General features: G+C 43.5%; 1 protein-coding gene across 1 annotated transcript in view; it reads left to right on the plus strand.

The window, feature by feature from the left end:
- Crlf3 (cytokine receptor-like factor 3) overlaps positions 1–22,827 on the plus strand; it is a 42,042-nt gene extending 19,215 nt beyond the window's left edge. The window contains exons 2-8 of the mRNA XM_013016573.1: positions 345–552; positions 6,717–6,804; positions 8,443–8,620; positions 8,867–9,089; positions 10,278–10,410; positions 20,645–20,757; positions 22,450–22,827. Coding sequence (XP_012872027.1) covers positions 345–552; positions 6,717–6,804; positions 8,443–8,620; positions 8,867–9,089; positions 10,278–10,410; positions 20,645–20,757; positions 22,450–22,706 — 1,200 coding nt within the window. The 3' untranslated portion in view covers positions 22,707–22,827. The remainder of the gene's footprint in view (positions 1–344; positions 553–6,716; positions 6,805–8,442; positions 8,621–8,866; positions 9,090–10,277; positions 10,411–20,644; positions 20,758–22,449) is intronic.
- Positions 22,828–22,984: the final 157 nt, after the last annotated feature.

Below are 22,984 nucleotides of genomic sequence, written 5' to 3' on the forward strand. Positions count from 1 at the left end.
CTCCCTCTCCCTTCATGGGGCTTGAACTAGGCCTGGGCGCTGTCCCTAATCTCTTCAGCTCTACCACCTGAGCCACCACACCACTTCCAGTTTTCTGGTGGTTAATTGGAGATAAGAGTCTCACAGACTTTCTTGCCCGGGCTGGCATTGAACCACGTCAGATCTCAGCCTCCTGAGTAGTGAGGATTACAGGTGTGAGCCACCAGTGCCTGGTTAACATTTTCTTTTTAATGAATGGAAGATAAAAGTTGTGCTGTACCTTTTAATAATTATGATGGTGATGACTGTGATTTAACTTTTTCTAAATATTCTAAATTTGAGCTTTTTAAAAAATTTCCTTCTAGATCAAAGAGAGTGCATCACAGACAAGGGATGTGCTCAAACAGCACTTTAATGACTTAAAGGGAACCCTTGGGAAGCTCCTGGATGAGCGATTGGTGACACTTTTGCAACAGGTGGACGTCATTGAACAGGAGACCATTAAACCACTGGATGACTGCCAGAAGCTCATAGAACATGGAGTTACCACTGCAGAGGACCTGGTCCGAGAAGGTGGGAGTCCAGAGAGCCTGTTAAATGTGGTTCATTCAGATTGATACGTGGCTGATGTGTCAAGATACCAGCAGGCTTCTTGACATCTATGGGGTCCCTGGGATGTTTCTATCTTGAGAGTTTATAATATGACAGATCTGAAGTATCCCATGGTAAGTATAAGTGAAGTACTGATCAGAATCATTTACAAAATAAGCAGTAAATAGGGGCTGGGAATGTGGCTTAGTGGTGAAGTGTTTGCCTAGCGTGCATGAGCCTCTGGGTTCAATTCCTCATTACCACATAAACCAAAAAAATGTGGTGCTGTGGGGCAAGTGGTAGAGTCCTAACCTTGGGCAAAAAAAGAAGCTTAAGAACAGTGCGGAAGCCCTGAGTTCAGGACCCAGGACTGGCAAAAATAAAATAAAATAAAATAAATGATTTGTCCAAATGGTTTTGTGATTCCATGTGTTTTGTGGAACAGTTTTAAGGTTATTTTGAATTTGTTCAAATATTTTTCAGTGTATGTAGTTTATAGAATTTAAATCCCCATCTCTTTGAGAATGTTAAAATGATTGGTTTATTTCTGAAACTTAGATTTGATTTTGGTTTTGGGTTTTTGGGTTTTGTTGTTTTAATTGGTACCTGTCCTGGAGCTGAAACGCAGAGCCTGGGCACTGTCTAGGAGCTTCTTTTGCCGAAGGCTTGTATTACACCTCTACTTCTGGCTTTTTCTCAACCTCCTGAATAGCTAAGATTACCAGTGTGAGATACCAGTACCTGGTGAAACTTAGATTCTTATGTTTCTATCTTGAACAAGATTTTTTGGTTAAGTCATACCGAAGTCTTGCCTTATTTTCTCCCCTGCTTCATAGGGACCTTCCTACTGCCAACATGGGTGTCTGTCAGGTTCACTAAATGAAATGGTAGCCGTTCTGTTGTTTGGGATTCATAGCCCAGTGAGAGAAGACATGCTGAGTGAGATCTGTCTGTCTAGAAAAGTACAGGGTAGTTTTCTGAAGGAATCCCATAGAGCTTGAAGTTCACCTGGACACTTAGATGGACAAGTTAAATTAGAACCTATTGTACTACCTTTTTGAAATTCAGAAAAAAATTATTAAAAGGAAAAGTTCTAGGGCCATGACTCAAGTGATACAGTGCCTGCTTAGCCAGCACAAGAGCCTGAGTTCAAACCCAGGCATACATGTATAATCTAACACTCAGGAGGGAGATATAACAAGATTCCAAGTTTTAGGTTGGCCTGGATTTCAAGTTCCAGTCCAGGCTGAGCTACAGCAAGACCTTGTCTCAAAATATAAAGAAAGTATTATGAAAACAGCCCAAGGGCTGGGAATATGGCTTAGTGGTAGAGTGCTTGCCTAGCATGCATGAAACCCTGGGTTTGATTTCTCAGCACCACATAAACAGAAAAGGCCAAAAGTGGCACTGTGGCTCAAAGTAGTAGAGTGCTGGCCTTGAGCAAAAAGAAGCTCAGGGGCAGTGCCCATGACTTGAGTTCAAGCCCCAGGACTAGCAAAAAAGAAAAAAAAAGTATTTATCCTCAACATGTTGGGGGAAAATAAAAAGAAATTTATCAAGCATACCAAAGGAAAAGAGATGGCCGTGATGCCACGAAGTGACATCAGGTTTAGAGTGAATGGCAAAATCAAGGATCCATGGAAGCCAGATGTTTGTAACTCATGCCTAAAATCCTAGCTATTCAGAAGTTTGAGATCAGAGGGTCTTGATTCCAAGCCAACCCAGGCAGGAAAATCTATGAGACTCTTTTTTAACCAGTCCTGGGGCTTGAACTCAGGGCCTGGGCACTGTCCCTGAGCTTCTTTTGCTCAAGGCTAGCACTCTACCACTTGCCACAGCTTCATGCATGCTAGGCAAATACTCTACCACTAAGCCACATTCTCAGCGCCTTTGAGACTCTTATCTCCAAGAATCTACTCAGAAAAAGCCAGAAGTAACACTGTGGCTCAGGTGGTTGAGTGCTAGCCTTGAGCAAAAGAAGCTCTGGGAAACCGGGCACCAGTGGCTCACACCTGTAATCCTAGCTACTCAGGAAGCTGAGATCTGAGAATCCGCAGTTCAAAGCCAGCCAGGGCAGGAAAGTCCGTGAGACTCTTATCTCCAATAAACCACTAGAAAACCGGAAGTGGTGCTGTGGCTCAAGTGGAGAGCACTAGCCTTGAGCTGAAGAGCACAAGGACAGCCCCCAAGCCCAGAGTTCAAGCCCCACAACCAACAGAAAAAAAAAAAAAAGCTCAGGGACAGAGCCGAGGCCCAAAGTGCAAGCCCCAGAACTGGCCAAAAAAATTTTGGGGGGATAAAATTATTGATTAGTTATGGATGATTATGTGGATATAAAATGAAGGGGAAAAGGAAGGATTTTGGATGATGAAAATGAGCTTGGTTTTGGGTGATGAGGTCAATGGTGGTGTTATTTATTGGCACAGGAGGTGAAGGAAGAATAGAGATTTTATGGGACACTTGGGCATTTCATTTTGGGTCCTGAAGGTGTCAGAGTCACAGTGGTATATGCATTCAATCCAAATCCATGTGTAAGTAAAATCATCAAGAGATACTGTATAATATGGGCAGAACTGGTGGCAGAGGGCAGAACACCAATGTATGCCAACATTTAAAGAGCACTTGAAGGGAAAAGGAGCTCAAGAAGGAAACTAAAGTCCATCCATCCCACAGAATGAGCTTGGTGGATGGCATAGGATAAAATGTATGGATAGCTCAAAAGTCTGTCACTCCAGCTGGAAGTTAATTGCCTTTTGATCTCCTTTGAATTCAGTGTTAACTTTACATAGTAATTATAATGGTCAATGAGAAGTTCCTATTTTTCACTGACAATAATAGTGCCTTTGAGAAAATTCTTTTTAGTAAGACCACAGAATATCTTTATCTGGAGGCTTTGGACTTGGAAACAAACTCAGAAACAGGCCAGCACAGGTCAGGAGTGTTCACTCATCATCCAAGGACTGTTTTCATTTTAGAAAATAAATCCTTTGGGGCAAATACATATTTGTTATAGCACTTGGTGCTTGAATTTTTTTTTATATACTTCAAAAACATTTTTAATTTCTAACTCTTCCTCCCAAGGGAATTTGGAGCATTTGGAAGCAGTATTCAATGTGTTTCTGTTTTTCTGAGTAGAATTTTTTTTTTCTTTCTGATAATACTGGTGTTTGAACTCAGGGACTCACACTGGCTTGGCAATTGCTTGCTTATCTCATACTCAACCATTTGAACCACATCTCTGGCCCTGTTTTTTGCCTTTTTTTGTCGGTAATGAGGTCTGAACTCTGGGCCTGGGTGCTGTCCCTCAGCTCTTCAGCTCAAGGCTAGCGCTCTACCACTGGAGCCACAGCGCCACTTAGGGCTTTTTCTGCTTATGTGGTGCTGAGGAATCGAACCCAAGGCCTTATGCATGCAAGGCAAACACTCTACCACTGAGCCACTTTCCCAGCCCCTGCTTTTTTTTTGGGGGGGGGGAGTCCAGTCGTGGAGCCTAACCTTTGGGCCTGGGCCCTGTCCCTCAGCTCTTCAGCTCAAGGCTAGTGCGCTACCACTTGAGCCACAGCGCCACTTCCGGCTTTTTTTTTTCTGCTTATGTGGTGCTGAGGAATCGAACCCAGGGCCTCATACATGCAAGGCAAGCACTCTACCACTGAGCCACCTTCCCAGCCCCTGCTTGTTATTTTAGAGATCGTGTTTCTCAGATTTCTCTGTCTCTAACTGGCTTCAAGTCATGATCCTGTGGATCTAAGCCGGAGCTTAGATCTATAGATAGGATTGCAGGCTAATAGTGCCAGGCTCCTGTTTTTCTTTGGGTGAAGAGAATCATAGGCTCTAACTTCAGTAACTCCAGGGTGCATTGAGATAACAAGGAGTTTTGGCAGTGTTTTTCAGTACTATGGAGGATTTAGAAGTTGTTTATTTTCATACCCACTGTACTACATTTTCTATTGTCCTGTTGAGTAATTTCTGACCTAATGTATGATGTTTTCTCTGGCACATCTGACTACATCATTTGGCTTTTTCCTTTTTTCTTTTGGCTGATCCTAGGGCTTGAACTCAGGGCCTGGACGCTGTCCCTCAACTTTTTTTTTTTCCTCAAGACTAATGCTCTACCACTTGAGCCATAACTCCACTTCTGGCTTTTATGGTAGTTTACTTGGATGTAAGGGTCTCATAGACTTTACTACCTGGCCTGACTTTGAACGCTCTTCCTTAAATCTTAGCCTCCTGAGTAGCTAGGATTACAGACATGAGCCACCAGTGCCAGGCATTCATTTGTTTTTTAAGACCTTGTGTCCTGTTGTTCCTATGAGGATAATATTTTGTTTCTATTAAAGTTAAAGATTCTGTAGTAGGGATGGAAAAAAATTCCTGAGCCTACTGCTTTATGGAAAATTGATTATTGGAAATAGAGTGCTTGTATGGAACACAACCTTTCTTATCTCTGGTAAAATGCTGCCATGTATACTGTAACCCCTTTCCTCTTGAGCCTAGCTTTTATAAAATAGCCTCCTTTTCTTATTTTTTCTCTTCTCTTCTTTGCTTTGGTGCCAGTTCTGGAGCTTGAACTCAGGACCTTGGAGCTGTCTCTGAGCATTTTTGCTCAAGGCTAGCACTTGAGCCACAGCTTCACTTCTAGCCTTTTGTTGGTTAATCAGATATAAGAGTCTCTCAGTGGCTCATGCCTGTAATTCTAGTTACTCCACGATGAAATCTTGAGGCCCACAATTTGAAACCATCCCAGGCAGGAAAGCCTGTGATACTCTTTATCTCCAATTAACTACCATAAAAGCCAGAAATAGTGCTGTAGCTTAAGTGCTAGAGTACTAGCCTTGAGCACAATAGCTCAAGGACAGTCCTCAGGTCCTGAGTTACAGCCCAAGGACTGATACAAAAAAAAAAAAAAAATCATGGGCTGGGAAGGTGGCTCAGTGGTAGAGCGCTTGCCTCGCATGCATGAGGCCCTGGGTTCAATTCCTCAGCACCACATACGCAGAAAAAGCTGGAAGTGGCACTGTGGCTCAAGTGGTAGTGTTGGGCTTGAGCTGAAGAGCTGAGGGTCAGCATGCAGGCCAGAGTTCAGGCCCCACAACCAACCAAAAAAAAAAAAAAAATCATGGACTTCGCTGCCCAGGCTGGCTTGATACTGAGATCCTCAGATCAGCCTAAGTAACAATGATTGCAGGCATGAGCCACTGGCTTCCTGCTAATAGTTTCTTTTTCTGTGTTTATCCTTGCTTACAGCTGGTTCTCTGCCACTTGAGCCATGCCTCCAGTTCAGCATTTTGGTGGTTAAATGTCTTTTTTTTTGGATCCGGTCGTGGGACCTGAACTCTGGGCCTGGGCGCTGTCCCTCAGCTCTTCAGCTCAAGGCTAGCGCTCTACCACTTGAGCCACAGTGCCACTTCCAGCTTTTTTTTTGCTTATGTGGTGCTGAGGAATGGAACCCAGGGCCTCAGGCATGCAAGGCAAGCGCTCTACCACTGAGCCACCTTCCCAGCCCCCCTGGTGGTTAAATGTCTTATGGACTTCTCTGGCTGACTTTAAACTCAGTCCTCCAGGTCTTAGCCCCTGAGTAACTAAGACTATACAGATGAGCCACTAGTGTAAAACTAAAATAGTCTCCTACTTTATTGCCTTTTGCAAGTTTGAGTATGGCATGACTTCTTTTTTTTAAATTGTTATTATTTTATTTATTTATTTATTTTGGGTCCGGTTATGGGGCCTGAACTCTGGGCCTGGGCGCTGTCCCTCAGCTCTTCAGCTCAAGGCTCTAGCGCTCTACCACTTGAGCCACAGCGCCACTTCCGGCTTTTTTCTGTTTACTTATGTGGTGCTAAGGAATCGAACTCAGGGCCTCATGCATGCAAGGCAAGCACTCTACCACTGAGCCACCTTCCCAGCCCCTAAAATTGTTATTATAAAGGTAAAATAGAAAGGGTTTATAGTTATATAAGTCAGGTGATAAGTACATTTATTTTTATCACCCTTCCCTTGCTCTCCCAGTTTTTCCTCCTGTGGCATGACTTCTAGCAGGAATTATTTACAAGAGAACTGGGAACCCATATAGACACAAATTGTGTTTGTTGGTTGCTTTCTGGTGTGGCCATTTTTCACTGTACTCATTTTCTTACACTTGGTTGTAGGTGAGATTGCCATTCTTGGTGGGATAGAAGAACAGAATGAAAAACTGTGGAGCTTTGCCAAAAAGGCTTCCCACATCCAGTTGGACAGGTAAAAGAGTTTGTCCTTGGGACATAGGTTTAAGTGTTTCAGTAATGTCTCCTTTTTTTCCCAAGATGAAAGGAATATATTTTTTCAAATTTTTTTTTTGGTCAGTCATGGGCTTGAACTCTGGACCTGTCCCTCAGCTCTGCAGATAAGAGCTTCATCCTTGAGCCGGGCACCGGTGGCTCTCGCCTGTAATCCTAGCTACTCAAGAGGCTGAGATCTGAGGATCACAGTTCAAAGCCAGCCTGGGCAGGAAAGTCCGTGAGACTCTTATCTCCAATAAACCATCAGAAAGCCAGAAGTGGCACTGTGGCTCAAGCGGTAGAGTGCTTGCCTTGAGCTGAAGAGCTGAAGGACAGCGCCCAAGCCCAGAGTTCAAGCCCCACGACCGACCAAAAAAAAAAAAAAAAGTTGCATCCTGCCCGGACTGGCTTTGAATAGTGATCCTAAGTCTCAGCCTCCTGAGTAGCTAGGATTACAGGCGTGAGCCACTGGATCCCAGCTTATTTTTTCAAGTTTTTACCCTTGGGTATCGCTGTGAAATAGTTGTGATTATAATCTTTGGCAGTGTTATTACAGATCTTTTTCAGCTCCAATGTATTAGAGGAATGTGGAGACACGATTTTTTCATATAGTCTAGGCTCCAGGCTGGCCTTGAGATTGTAATCTTCCTGTCTGAACCTCCGGAATGCTAGGATTATAGGCATGCACTATGATTCCTAAATTCCAATGATCTTATATAACATATAGATTATATATAATTAACCAGGGGCTGGGAAGGTGGCTCAGTGGTAGACCGCTTGCCTTGCATCCATGAGGCCCTGGGTTTGACTCCCCAGCACCACATAAGCAAAAAGGAAAAAGCCGGAAGTGGCGCTCTGGCTCAAGTGGTAGAGCACTAGCCTTGAGCTGAATAGAGCTGAGGGACAGTGCCTAGGCCCAGAGTTCAGGCCCCACGACCGGACCCAAAAAATAAAACAAATAAAAATAATAATAATTAGCCAGGTGCCAGTGGCTCATGCCTGTAATCCTAGCTACTCAGGAGGCTGAGATCTGAGGTCATGGTTCAAAGTCAGCGAGGACAGGAAAATCTATGAGCCTTTTTTTTTTTTTTTAATTGTGAAAATACCGTATAGAGGGGTTAAATTACATGGGCAAGATAAGGAGTACATTTCTTTTTTGGGCGCTGTCCCTCAGCTTTCAGCTCAAGGATAGCGCTCTACCACTTGAGCCACAGCACCACTTCCGGCTTTTTTTCTTTTTGCTTATGTGGTGCTGGGGAGTCAAACCCAGGGCCTCATGGATGCAAGGCAAGCGGTCTACCACTGAGCCACCTTCCCAGGCCCCTCCGTGAGACTCTTATCTCCAATAAAAACCCCTAGAAAACCACAAGTGGCACTGTAGCTCAAGGGGTAGAGTGCTCACCTTGAACTGAAGAGCGCAGGGACAGTGCCGAAGCCCAGAGATCAAGCCCCACAACCAACCAAAAAAATAAAAAGATTATATATATAACATAAAGATTAAACCCCCATACTCTTTTCTGGGGGAATTCAGGATCCTTCTAACATGTAACTGACCTAAAGTATGTTTTCAACTCTTTGAGTTAAAAGTCTCTTAAATACATGTGCTTTGTTTCCTCAGCCTACCAGAAGTGCCTTTACTGGTTGATGTGCCATGTTTATCTGCTCAGTTGGATGATTCAGTTCTTAACATAGTGAAAGACCACATTTTTAAGCATGGGACAGTAGCATCTCGCCCACCAGTACAGATAGAAGAACTAATAGAAAAACCTGGAGGCATCATAGTTCGGTGGTGTAAGGTATGTAATTCAGAATTGCAGAAGTAGGAGAAGTAGATGGAGGTGTGGCTAAAATGATAGAGCCCCAGCTGTGTAAGCCAAGGCTAATACCAACCACTAAAAATAAAAGGAAAATAGTAATGGTGCGTTTCTTTTGGTCTTCTCTATCTAGTATAGCCCATATTCAGTTCATGGGCCTATGTGGTTGGTCCAGAATGTTTCTACTTGTCCTCTAGTTTTTACTTAACAGAAAACCTTTCTTTTTAGGTGGATGATGACTTTACAGCCCAAGATTACAGGCTCCAGTTTCGTAAATGCACTTCAAATCATTTTGAAGATGTCTATGTAGGTTCTGAAACTGAATTCATAGTATTGCACATAGACCCCAATGTCGATTACCAGTTCAGAGTCTGTGCCCGTGGAGATGGCCGGCAAGAGTGGAGTCCTTGGAGTGTCCCCCAGATAGGCCATTCCACACTGGTGCCACACGGTATGCTGTTCTCTTCCCATTGATGGAGCTTACTTATGTTTAGAAACATTTATATTCTGTGCTACAAGTAGCAGGCTGAGCAGTTTATTCTTCAGGGTAAGTCCTGAACTGGTGAGAAGAATATGAATCATGTTTCTTTCTAACTACTTCATGTAAATTTGGTCTTCATCAGTTCTTAACTTTAGAGTTCAAAACTAATGCTGGAGGGACTGGGAATGTGGCTGAAAGGTTGAGTGCTTGCCTAGCATGCATGAAGCCCTGGGTTCGATTTCTCAGTACCACATAAACAGAAAAAGTCAGAAGTGGTGCTGTGGCTCAAGTGGTAGAACACTAGCCTTGAGCAAAAGAAGCTCAGGGACAGTGCCCAAGCCCTGAGTTCAAACCCTAGTACTTGCAAAAATAACAACTAATGCTAGATAGATTCTTAGCATAACATAAAACTAAGATTGAAAATACTGCATAGGACACTGATTTTTTTTTCCAAACCCTCAGTAATGTGGCTAGAGGAGTTTACGTAAAAGCATTTTTGTTTGTTTTTTTGTTGGTCATGGGGCTTGAACTTCCGGGCCTGGGCACTGTCCCTCAGCTCTTCAGCTCAAGGCTAGCACTCTACCACTTGAGCCACAGTGCCACTTCTGGCTTTTTTGTTTCTGTTTATGTGGTGCTAAGGAATCAAACCCAGGGCCTTAGGCGTGCAAGGCAAGCGCTCTACCACTGAGCCACCTTCCCAGCCCTACTTAAAAGTTTTAATGTTTAAAATTAGTCTCTCTCCTTCAGTTTATTCCCGTTTCAGCTTCTTAGTTAGCTGAAACTAAGATATCTGCCACACACCTGGCTACATATTAATTATTTATTTTAATGTGGTATGGGGATTTGAACCCAGGGCCTTGTGCATATGTAGCATGCTCCACTCTAGTTCAGACAAATTTGAACCATGATTTTACTAGCTGGGAGGTAATAGTTGTTTGATTTTCCATTCTAGAATTATGTGCTAATATACTAAACAGTTTTTTGTAATGTGTGGGACAAACTATGGGACCCTGTTACTGAATATTCTGTTTTGTTAAACATAGACAGGGTTAACATCTATGATAGTCACTTTCACTTCTCCATTCTATTTAATGTGTCTGCGTTGAAGTTATCACTGAAAAGATTCTAATAATGTTGAATATATTTGCTTTTAAAAAGAGTGGACAGCTGGCTTTGAGGGGTACAGTCTGAGCAGTCGAAGAAATATAGCCCTCCGGAATGATTCAGAATCGTCTGGTGTTCTGTACTCAAGCGCTCCAACCTACTTCTGTGGGCAGACCTTGACATTCAGGCAAGTGGATTTAGCCATGTGTGTAAAGAATGCAGAAGCTAGATTTAAAATGTCCTAGGCCAGGTGCCGGTGGCTCACCCCTATAATCCTAGCTACTTAGGAGGCTGAGATCAGGAGTCTGGGCAGCAAAAGTGGTGAAACTCTTATCTCCAATAAACCACCAGAAAACGGGAAGTGGCATTGTGGCTTAAGTGATAGAGTGCTAGCCTTTAGCTGAAAATCTGAGGGACAGCACCCAGGCCAGAGTTCAAACCCCATGACCGACAAAAAATAAATAAATAATAAAATAAAATGTCCTAAGTTCATTCCATCCTTTACAAACAGTGTTACTTTGGGAAGTTCTATGTATATCAGTTTTCATAATGCTATTTGAAGATGAATTAAGATGATGTATAGAAAACACTTGTACTCAGTATGTTTAGCTCTCTTGATAAATTGAGGTAAAAAGATTATCTCATTTAAAAACAAAAAGATGATTTCATAATCAGGCTCATACCTGAGATCAGGAGGCATCTCAGGAGGCTGAGATCTGAGGATGGTGATTTGAAGCCAACCCAGGCAAGGAAGTCTGTGATATTCCAATTAAAAAAAAAAAAAAGCCCCAAGCACAGAAGCAGAGCTGTGGCTCAGGTGGCAGAGATCTACCCTTGAGCAAGCTCTCAAAGCTGGGGGCTAGGGGCTCACACCTTTAATCCTAGGTACTCAGGATGCTGAGATCTGAGGATCTTCAATTTGAAGCCAGTCCCTGCAGGAAAGTCTGAGATTCCTATCTGTAGTTTACCAGTAGAAAGCTGGAGGTGCTGCTTGAAGCTAAAGTGATAAAGTGCTAGCCTTGAGCAAAAGAATTAAGGAACAATACCCAGGTCCTGAGTTCAAGCCCCAGGATGGACCACTGGCTAGAGGAAAACAACAATATTAGCTTGAATAAAACTTTCAGATTGGGCTGGGAAGGTGGCTCAGTGGTAGAGCGCTTGCCTTGCATGCTCAAGGCCCTGGGTTCGATTCCTTAGCACCACATAAGCAAACAGAAAAAAGCCAGAAGTGGCGCTGTGGTTCAAGTGGTAGAGCGCTAGCCTTGAACTGAAGAGCTGAGGGACAGCGCCCAGGCCCAGAGTTCAGGCCCCATGACCGGACCCAAAAACAAACAAACAAACAAAAAAAAAAAACTTTCAGATATTCTCCGTGCCTCCTCTAACAAGAGACTAAGAAGAGCAAGAACTTGGGATTAACACTCAGCAAAATTCTATCAGCAGAGTTTGTTACGCTGGGCTGAGCATAGTGAAAACCAGGCAAGCATTGAATCGTTTACAGTTGTCAGACCACATTAATTTGTGCTCTGTCTCACTTTGTATATCTCACCTCACCCTTTGTGGGGTTTCTTTGTTTTGGTTTTGGTTCCTTGTGGGGTTGAACTCTGGGCCTGGGCACTGTTGCTCAAGGTGCGCACTCTACCACTTGAGCCAAGTGCCACTTGCAGTTTTCTGGTAGTTAATTGGAGATAAGAGAGTCTCACAGACTTTTCTGCCTAGGCTGGCTTTGAACCATGATTCTCAGATCTCAGACTCCTGAGTATCTAGGATTACAGGTGTGAACCACCGGGGCCCAGCCCCCTCGTATTATTTTTTTTATTTTTATTTTTGGTTGGCCGTGGGGCTTGAACTCTGGGCCTGGGTGCTGTCCCTCAGCTCTTCAGCTCAAGGCGAGCGCTCTACCACTTGAGCTACAGTTCCACTTCCGGTTTTCTGGTGGTTTATTGGAGATAGGAGTCTCACGGTCTCTCTGCCCGGGCTGGCTTTGAACCGCGATCCTCAGATCTCAGCCTCCTGAGTAGCTAGGATTACAGGCATGAGCCACCAGCACCCGGCCTCGTGTTATTTTTTTTTTTTAATGACTTAACCAGAAAAATATGTCTGTGTCTCTTGCTTAAACAATACTGTCATTAAGGAATCTCCTGGGAAGGGACATGGATTGATTTCAGTCCACAGCTTAACCATGCTGGCTGTAGCCTGACACTGGGAGCCTTAGTGAACTATTTGCTCTTCTGCCTTTGAAGAAGTTTGACTGGCCCACTTGGCAGAGCAGCTAACTGAAACTCAGTTGATCTCAGTATTCTTAGCTACACTTCGCATTTTTGTCATTTTTTTTTCCCCCATGAGCATGGAATGAAATTATTTTCTTCCTTTAAAGGCAGGAGCAGTTAAGTGAGAAGATGGGGGTGGGAAGGGCAGGTAGGCCCACCTGAATAAAGATAAACTTTATTTAGTTGCTTTAAGGGTACTTGGAAGGATGACTGTACTCTGTAAGTACTACTTTGCTTAGCTATTTTGTGTTTGCTGAAGTTTCTGGAAGGCTTATAGCAGCTAAAGCCAGAAAATTTGTGTTCCTAGCTCTGTGTGTGTGTGTGTGTGTGTGTGTGCGTGCGCGTGTGCGTGCGTGCGTGCGTGTGTATTCGTATTCTTTCAGTACTTGTAAAAAGGGGTTACCATTCAACAAATTAGTTTATAAATCTAATGCATTTTTTTAACCCCCATTCCTGGGGCTTGAGTACTGTCCCTGAGCTTCTTTTGCTCAGGGCTAGCATTGTACAACATGAACCACAGTGCCACTTCTGGCCTTTTCTGTTTATGTGGTACTGAAGAATCTAACCCAGGGCTTCTTGCATTCTGGGCAAACACTCTGCCACTAAGCCACATTCTCAGCCTCCTGGCTAGATCTTAACAGTCCTTGTCTGCATCTTTTGGCAACTCCCTTTTATTTTATCTCCCTGATTTCTTTCTGAATGTTCCTTTCTCTCTTTGCTTCTAACTTTTCCTGGTCTTACTTTTTAGTAAAATTTTATTGCCCTCCCCCCTTTTTCCTTTGTTTTGTGCTGGTCCTAGGGATTGAACTCAGGGACAGGACCCTGGCCCTGAGCTTTTTTGCTCAAGGCTAGCACTTTACCCCTTAGCCATAGTTCTGATCTTGCTGTTTGATAGTTCATTGGAGTCTCACAGGCTTTTCTGCCCAGGCTAGCTTCAGTCCTCAGATCTCAGCCTCTTATGTAGCTAAGATTACAGGTGTGAACCACCAGTACCTGGCAGAAGTTAATTTTTTATTTATCTATTTATTTTGCCAGTCCTGGGGCTTGGACTCAGGGCCTGGACACTGTCCCTGAGCTTCTTTTTGTTCATGTCTACCACTTGAGCCACAGCACCATTTCCCTTTTTTTCTGTTTATGTGGTACTACTGAGGAATCAAACCCAGGGCTTCATGCATGCTAGGCAAGCACTCTACCACTAAGCCACATCCCCAGCCCCAGAAGTTAATTTTTAAGTATAATTTAAGTGTTATTATTAAGGTATTATATAATGAGGTTACCACTTCATAAGTCAGGTAATGAGTGCATTTCTTTGTTTGGCCTTTTTTAGCTGCTTTTTTTTTTTTTTTTGGTCTTTTTTGGTACTGAGGATCCAATTCAGGAAATTGTACTTGCTTGACAAGTGCTTTGCCACTGAGCTACATCCCATATCATGAGTACAATGCTTTTTAGATAATAATTGTTTTTAACTACTGTCTTTGAAATCCTGTCAGTTCCTCTGATATCATAAAAGACATTGCACAGTCCCAGGAAAGTTGTAGATTAGCCGGAGTTTCATATTTTGCTTCTGTGACCCTCGCAAGAGAAAGAGGGAGTAGGCCTTCCAGATTGACACTTGGCTCTATCACACACTTGGGGAATATCAGGCAGAAACATTTTCCCTACAGTGTTCATTATAGCCTTGTATAAGATCAGCCAGCTGCTTGGTGAAGTACATTAGGATTCTACACCTTAGCTTTTTGTTTATTTGTTAATACTTGCAGGCAGGTGTTCGTTCACACGTAATGAATATTCCTTCCAAAGAATATTTCTTTTTTTAAAATAATTTTATTGAGATTAACTGATTACATAAATTCCACATATTTCATAGTATTGTGAGATAGTGGTACTTAGTTAAAGTCACAAACACATTCTAACCTTCACAAGGCAAATTGGCATCATCATGGTCTATAGAGTTTGTGTTGTTTTTTTTTTTGAGTCCGGTCGTGGGGCCTGACTGAACTCTGGGCCTGGGCGCTGTCCCTCAGTTCTTCAGCTCAAGGCTAGCTCTCTACCACTTGAGCCACAGCACCACTTCCGGCTTTTTCTTTTTGTTTATGTGGTGCTGAGGAATTGAACCCAGGGCCTCAGGCATGCAAGGCAAGCGCTCTACCACTGAGCCACCTTCCCAGCCCTACAGTTTGTGAAATCTATGAGCCTTGACAGTACAGCTATTTCTTCCACATCGGGTACATGTACATTTCTTTCCTTTTGCGCAGTGTCAGCTGTTCCCGCTTTCCCTTTCGTTCTCTCCCTCTCATCGCTGCTCTTAAGTTGCTTAGTTCATTTCCATCAATGTCCAGTGCAGCTGATGGATCTAGCTTTTGTTTGTTTTCCCCTGTTTCCTCAGTTTCTGTGTCCTCCTCCTAGTCAAGGAATATTTCTTAAAGTTTTCTCCCTCTGTATTCTGCTTTAAAATTACTTTGCCAAAATATAAGGCAATTTTTCTGATGAACTTCAATCTTTTCTCTTTCAATGAGGCTAAACATTTCATTGATTTTTATCCATGCAATGGGTACTTTAGGTGATATGATTTTGTCGGTTGTGGTCCTGGGCGCTGTCTCTCAGCTCTTCAGCTCAAGGCTAGCACTCTACCACTTGAGCCACAGCGCCACTTCTGGCTTTTTCTGCCTATGTTGTGCTGAGAAATCAAACCCAGGGCCTCATGCATGCAAGGCAAGTAAGTACTCTACCACTGAGCTACCTTCCCAGCCAGGTAATGCAAAAGTTAAGAAAGAAAAGGCCAAAGCCAGGCATGATGTTACAGGTCTATTAATCCAGAATTTAGGAATGGAGACAGGACAATTTTAAGTTTGAGACCAGCCTGATTTCTTTAGCAAGACTGTGTGTCAAAAAAGTCAAGGGGTAAAGATGTGACTCAATGTAGAGTCCTAGTTTAGCATATACAAGGGAGTAGATTTGACCCCCCATACCACAAATATAAAAGAAGCTAAAAACCCTGCTTTAGCTGGGTGTGGTTATGCTCACCTATAATCCTATGACTTGGAGGCAGGAAGATCCATAGTTTGAGGCCAGCCTGGGAGTGTATAGTGAAACTTTGTCTCTCAGAAAGAAAAGTGGGAGGGAGGAAGGGAAGAGGAAAAGAAAGAAAGTGGAGGGAAAGAAAAAAGCAGAACCATCAGCTCAATGTCAATAAGAAATTTATAAATTAGTATAAAAACAGCCAGGCTAGGCTAGAATGTGATTGAAGTGGTAGAGCACCAGCTGAACAAGCACAAGGCCCTCAGTTCACACCCATTACCAGTAAAAAACAAGAAAAAAAAACAAAAAACCCACATCCAGGCTGCAGTGGAACTAAGAGGTAGGGAAGGATATTCTTGATGCAAGATTAGTGAAGCCATTATCTCATTTGAAGCTGAAAAGGACACTTTAGGTGGAGCAAAGCAAACTAAACTAAAAATTAAGGAGTTGCAGGCATTAGTGGCTCCTCTGAGGATTGCAGTTCAAGCCCCAAGACTGGCCAAAAAAGAAAAAAAAAGCTAGCCCAGTCAGAAAAGTCCCCCTCAGAAAATTCCCCAGAGGACGTGGCACTGTGGCTCAAGTGGTAGAGCCCTAGCCTTAAGCTGAAGAACTGAGGGATAGCTCTCAGGCCGAGTTCAAGCCCCACGACCGACAAAAAAAGAAAAAGAAACTTCCCCAGAAACTTTTTTTTTTTTGGCCTGTCCTGGGACTTGAACTCTGGGCCTAGATGCTGTTCCTCAGCTCTTCAGCGCAAGGGTAGTGCTCTACCACAGCACAACTTCTGATTTTTTTTTGTTTATGTGGTGCTGAGGAATTGAACCCAAGCCCTCATGCATGTGAGGCAAGCACTCTACCACTTATTTCCAATTAACCACTCAAAAACTATAAGTGGATGCCAAGCACCAGTGGCTCAAGCCTTTTAGTCCTAGCTACTCAGAAGGCAGTGATCTGAAGATCACGGTTCAAAGCCAGCTCAGGCAGCAAAGTCCATGAGACTCTTATCTCCAGTTAACTACCAGAAAACCAGAATTGGTGCTGTGGTTCAAGTGGTAGAGCACTCGCCTTGAGCTGAAGAGCTCAGGGACAGCACCAGGCTCAAGGTTCATGCCCTACAACAATGACAAAAAACTGTAAGTGGAGCTTTGGCTCAAAGTGGTAGAGCACTAGCCTTGAGCAAAAGAGTTCAGGGACAGTGCCTAGGCCCTGAGTTCAAGCCCAACAACCTACAAAATTAAAAAGACTGAGGAGTTGAAAAATTACAAAAAGCCATCTCCAGTGGCTCATATTTGGAATCCTAGCTACTCAGGAGGCTGAGATCTGAGGTTTGCGATTTGAAGCCAGCCAGGGCGAGAAAGTCCCTGAGACACTTTTTCTCTAATAAACTATTCAGAAAAGCCAGAAGTGGTGCTGTCTCAAGTGGTAGAGTGCTAGTCTTGAGCAGAAAGAGGCTCAAGAACAGCAAGTATTGAATCAGGGTGGTGCTCAGGGACAAGGTATTGTCAGAGTAAATTCAAGAATAGTTATACATTCTTTAGGACAAACTCTGTGTATTTCTTCTTCCATGTCATCTTCATCTCAATACATTATCCACCCTGGTTTTATTTTTTTGCTGGTTCTGGGTCTTGAACTTAGGGTCTGGGCTCTGTCCCTGAGCTTCTCTGTGCTCAAGGCTAATGCTCTACCACTTGAGCCACAGCACTACTTCCGGCTTTTTCTGAGTAGTTTATTGGAGATAAGAGTCTCACAGACTTTCCTGCCCTAGCTGGTTTCAAACCATGATCAACAGATCTCAGCCTCCTGAGTAGCTAGGATTACAGGCATAAGCTACTGTCAAATAGACCGAGTCTATTTGAGTGTTTTTGTTGTTGTTTTTTCTTGCCTAGGCTGGCTTTGAATGGTGCTTTTCGAAGTCCCAGCATACTGAGCAGCCAGGATTATAGATTTGAGTCACCAGCAGTGGGCACCACATTTCTTTCTTTTTTTTTTTGTCGGTTGTGGGGCCTGAACTGTGGGCCTAGGCATTGTCCCTGAGCTCTTCAGCTCAAGGCTAGCGCTCTACCACTTGAGCCACAGCACCACTTCCGGCTTTTTCTGCTTATATGGTACTGAAGAATCAAACCCAGGGCCTCGTGCATGCAAGGCGAGCCCTCTACCACTGAGCCACCTTCCCAGCCAGGTGCCACATTTCTTTTTCCAGTCATCTATAGTAGGGGTTTAGATTGTTACCAGCTCCTCGCTTTTGTAATTTGCAGCGAATGTGGAAGTGAAAGTGTCTTTATCAGATCCTGATTTCAGGACTGAAGTCTTTTGGGGATTGCTGGATCTTGTCGTAATTCCATGCCATTGCTTTCTACAGGAGTTGTACCATTTTACAACAATACACAGAGTTTCTGTGTTTTCCACATTATCACTAAGTTGTTTTTGGTTTTGGTTTTTTTCTATAAAGATGTGAGGTGATACTATTTTTTGTGTTTATGTTTTGGGCTTGAACTAAGGGCTTGAACTCAGGGTCTGGACAGTATCCTTGAGCCTTTGTGCTCAATGCTAGCATTCTACCATTTGAGCCACAGCTCTATGTCTGGCTTTTTGGTGGTTTATTGGAGAAGAGTCTCATGGACATTCCTGCCTGGGCTGGCTTCGAACCTAGGTTTACAGGTATGAACCACTGGTGCCCTTCTACTATTTTGAGTATATTTTCATTATATGCCCTTTAGCTTGTTGGGAATGTGTATATATTCTTTAGCAAATGTCCTTTTTTTTTTTTTTTTTGTTAGTTGTAGTGCTTTCACTCCGGGCCTGGGTGCTGACCCTGAACCCTTCAGGTAAAGGCAAGCACTGTACCACTTGAGCCACAGCGCCACTTCTGTTTTCTAGTGGTTTATTGGAGATAAGAGTCTCACAGACTTTCCTGCCTGGGCTGGCTTTGACCGAGATCCTCAGATTTCAGCGTCCTGAGTAGCTAGGATTACAGGCGTGAGCCACTGGCACCTGACCCTTTTTTTTTTTTTTTTTTTGCCAGTCATGGGGCCTGCACTCTGAGCCTGGGCGCTGTCTCTCAGCTCTTCAGCTCAAGGCTAGTGCTCTACCACTTGAGCCACAATGCCACTTGTGGCTTTTTTCTTTTTGCTTATGTGGTGCTGAGGAATCGAACCCAGGGCCTCATGCATGCAAGGCAAGCACTCTACCGCTGAGCCACATTCCCAGCCCTGGCCCTTTTTATTTTAAATAATGAGGTTATTTGCTTTTCTCCTCTTGAGTTGTAGGGTTTTTTTTTTTTTTTAATATTTACTTTCTAATTGCCTTATCACAAATATTTTCTGCCATTCCTGGACTGGAGTGTAACTTAGTAGTTGAATGCATGCTTAGCATGTGTGCAGACCTTGTTTCAATATTCTGTATAAAAATAAACCATTTTTGTTTTGTTTGTTTGTTTTTGGTTGGTCTTGGGGCTTATACTCTCGGCTTGGGCACTATCCCTGCGCTCTTCAGCTCAAGGCAAGCTCTCTACCGCTTGAGCCACAGCACCACTTCCTCAAAAAAGTTTTATTCCTTATGTTACCTTTTTTACTCATTTTGTTTGATGTGATCCTACTTATCTGTTGCTACCTTTGTTGCTTTTGCTTTTGGGGGTCATATCCAAGAAACCATTCCCATCACCAATGTTAGGTTTTTCTATTTTCTTTTTTTTGGGGGGGGGTCCAGTGGTGGGGCCTGAACTCTGGGCCTCAGCTCTTCAGCTCAAGGCTAGCGCTCTACCACTTGAGCCACAGAGCCACTTCTGGCTTTTTTTCTTTTTGCTTGTGTGGTGCTGAGGAATCGAACCCAGGGTCTCATGCATGCAAGGCAAACGCTCTACCACTGAGCCACCTTCCCAGCCCCGGTTTCTCTATTTTCTTCTAGGAATTTTATGCTTTCAGATCTTACATGTAAGTCTTTGATCTGTTTTGAGTTGAATTTTTTTTGTTTTTGTTTTTATCAGTCATGGTGCTTGAACTTAGGGCTTAGGCTCTATCCCTAAACTCTTTCTGCTCAAGGCTAGTGCTCTAGCACTTTGACCCACAGTCAGTTTTCTGCTGGTTAGTTGGAGATAAGAGGCTCATGGACTTTCCAACCTGAGATGGCTTTGAATTGCAAGCTTTAGATTTCAGCTTCCTGGGTAGCTAAGATTTAAAGGCATGAGCCGAATTTTTTTGTTTGTTTTTTTTGGTTGGCTGTGGGTCTTGAACTCTGGGCCTGGGCGCTGTCCCTGCACTTTTCAGCTCAAAGCAAACGCTCTACCACTGGAGCCACAGTGCCACTTCTTTCCTGCCTGGACTAGCTTTGAACTGCAATTCTTAGATCTCAGCCTTCTAAGTAGCTAGGATTCTAGGCGTGAGCCACCAGCACCAGGCTATACTATCTATTCTTAAATAGTGTAATTACTTGATAAACAGTGAAAATCCTTACAAACTCTCATTGAAGGTTTAGTTGATGGCAGTAATAGTCATAACCATTATAATGACAAGTAAGACAAATATTCTGTGTCTAACTCCAGAACATAAGATAAAAATGTGTTTCATAGCTATGAATGTAGACTTCATAGTCAACCCGTCACCAACTAGATGATCAGAGTCAGGGTTGTTCATCTTGCTGTTTGCTTCTATAACTTAGTTTCCTTAGCTATAAAATGGGTGTGATGGTACTAGCTCACACTTCATAGGTTAGTAGGACAATTTAGAGAGATTATTTACAGATGGAGAATGTCATGTAGTACTCTACGATGGGATGTATATGCATAGATTTCAGTGCTGTAGCCTAGTGCACACCAAGGCTCCATGATATAAGCTGCAGCTCCTAGTCTGGACTTGCACAGCATGGTACTCTACTGCATACTGCATTATGTGCCTATATATAGAAAGGGGAGAATAAAGAGTCCCATAATCTTAGGGGGCCATCTTCATATATGTGGTACGTCATTGACTAAGTGCCATTTGTACGCTACAACTATGAAATATTTACAACAGTACCCAGAATGTAAACTTCTTAATCGTTATTGCTGTTCTTTAGAAAAGAGTTTGCTCTTTTTCAGCTAGAGACTATTAGGTATCACATTATATTCAGACAAAAATGATGAGATGACCTTTACGTCATTGACAGAGTTGAAACTGTGGGTCAGCCGGACAGAAGAGACAGTATAGGAGTGTGTGCAGAAAAGCAAAATGGATGCGACTCTCTGCAGCGGGATCGAGCTGTGTGCATCAGTACAAATGGTAAGCATGAGTGATTGTCCTTAGTAACTGTGCCCTTGAAACGTGTTAATTACTCTCAAAATAGGTATCTCTCCCCATTATACAAGAGACATTTAGATCTTCCTTTTCTTTTTGAGTGCTGGGGATTAAACCCAGATCTCAGTGCATATGAAGCAAATGCTGTACTACTGAGCTACATTCCACAACTTTTATTAAGTGTTGCTTTTGCTGGGTGGGAGCTCTTGCCTTCACCTAAAGAGCTCAGGGACAGCACCCAGGCCCAGAGTTCAAGCCCCACGACCAAGAAAAAAAATCTTGCTGTTTCACAGGTTGTAATTTTGTAATAAGTGTCCATTTTCTTTTGGTAAAATTCACATGGGAAATTCAGTCTCTAGTGGAAAAAGTAGAACCCTGAACCAGTGTTTTAAAATGTGATTGGGGGGCTGGGAAGGTGGCTCAGTGGTAGAGCGCTTGCCTTGCATGCATGAGGCCCTGGGTTTGGTTTCTCAGCACCACATAAGCAAAAAGAAAAATGCTGGAAGTGGCGCTGTGGCTCAAGTGGTAGAGTGCTAGCCTTGAGCTGAAGAGCTGAGGGACGGCGCCCACGCCCGGAGTTCAGACCCCATGACCGGACCCCCCCCAAAAAAATATAACAAATAAAATATGATTGGGGCTGTAACGTTTTCTCCTGCTGTGGAGAAGTGGCGAGTAGCATAATTAATTCTTAGCATTATGAAATGTTTTCCTCCCTCCCTTCCTTTTTCTCTTTCTCCTCATTTCTCTTTCTCCTTTTCTTGTGGGGCCTGAACTCTGGGCCTGGGCGCTGTCCCTCAGCTCTTCAGCTCAAGGCTAGCGCTCTACCACTTGAGCCACAGACCTACTTCCAGTTTTCTGGTGGTTAATTAATAAGAGTCTCACAGACTTTCCTTGCTTGGCCTGGCTTTGAATCCTCAGATCTCAGTTTTGAGTACCTAAGATTACAGGTGTGAGTCACAGCTCCCCGCTGGCTGGCTGGCTGGCTGGCTGGCTGGCTGGCTGGCTGGCTGGCTGGTTTGTTTCCTTCCTTCGTTTCCTTCCTTCCTTCCTTCGTTTCCTTCCTTCCTTCCTTCATTTCCTTCCTTCCCTCCCTCCCTCCCTCCATTTCCTCCCTCCTTTCTTTTCTATTCTATTCTTTTTTGGGGGGAAGGGGAGATCCGGTCATAGGCCTAAACTCTGTGCCTGGGCGCTGTCCCTCAGCTCTTCAGCTCAAGGCTAATGCTCTACCACTTGAGCCACAGCACCACTTCTGACTTTTTTCTTCTGCTTATGTGTTGCTGAGGAATCGAACCCAGGGCCTCATGCATGCAGGGCAAGTGCTCTACCACTGAACCACCTTCCCAGCCCATATTCTAGGACTTGAACTCAGGGCCAGGGCACTGTCTTTGAGCTTCTTTGCTCAAGGTTAGCACTCCACCACTTGAGCCACAGCTCTACTTCTGGCTTTTTTGTGGGTTAATTGGAGATAAGAGTCTCACAGTCTTTCCTGCCCAGGATGGCTTTGAATCAAGATCCTCAGACCTCAGATATCTGAGTGGTTAGGATATACACATGAGCCACCTGTGCCAGGCAGATACTTTCTTTTTCTGAATTAGGAAATGAGCTGTTACTATTCATCAAGAAGCCATGTCAGTCTCTTATCCTTACTCATGGGTAAATAACTCTCTAACATTTCAGGTGCCGTCTTTGTCAATGGAAAAGAAATGACTAATCAGTTGCCTGCAGTTACTTCAGGATCCACCGTCACCTTTGACATTGAAGCTGTGACTCTTGGAACCACCAATAATAATGAAAGTGGAAACTTCAAGCTCCGAGTGACTATTAGCTCAAATAACAGAGAAGTAGTTTTTGATTGGTTACTTGATCAGTCTTGTGGTTCTCTTTATTTTGGATGCTCCTTTTTCTATCCAGGATGGAAAGTTTTGGTGTTTTAAAAGTTTGGATATATGACTTTGATTTGCAGGGTTTACTGTAGCTATCTTCATTGTGGTTATAGCTGATTTTTTTTTTTTTTTTTGGTCGGTCGTGGGGCTTGAACTTTGGGCTTGGGTGCTATCCCTGACAAGCACTCTACCGCTTGAGCCAAAGCACCACTTCCAGTTTTCTAGTGGTTTTTATTGGAGATAAGAGTCTCACAGACTTTCCTGCCTGGGCTGGCTTTGAAACACGATCCTCAGATCTCAGCCTCCTGAGTAGCTAGGATTACAGGTGT

The sequence above is a fragment of the Dipodomys ordii genome, unplaced genomic scaffold, assembly GCF_000151885.1.
Source record: "Dipodomys ordii isolate 6190 unplaced genomic scaffold, Dord_2.0 Scaffold31, whole genome shotgun sequence".
Lineage (NCBI taxonomy): Eukaryota > Metazoa > Chordata > Mammalia > Rodentia > Heteromyidae > Dipodomys > Dipodomys ordii.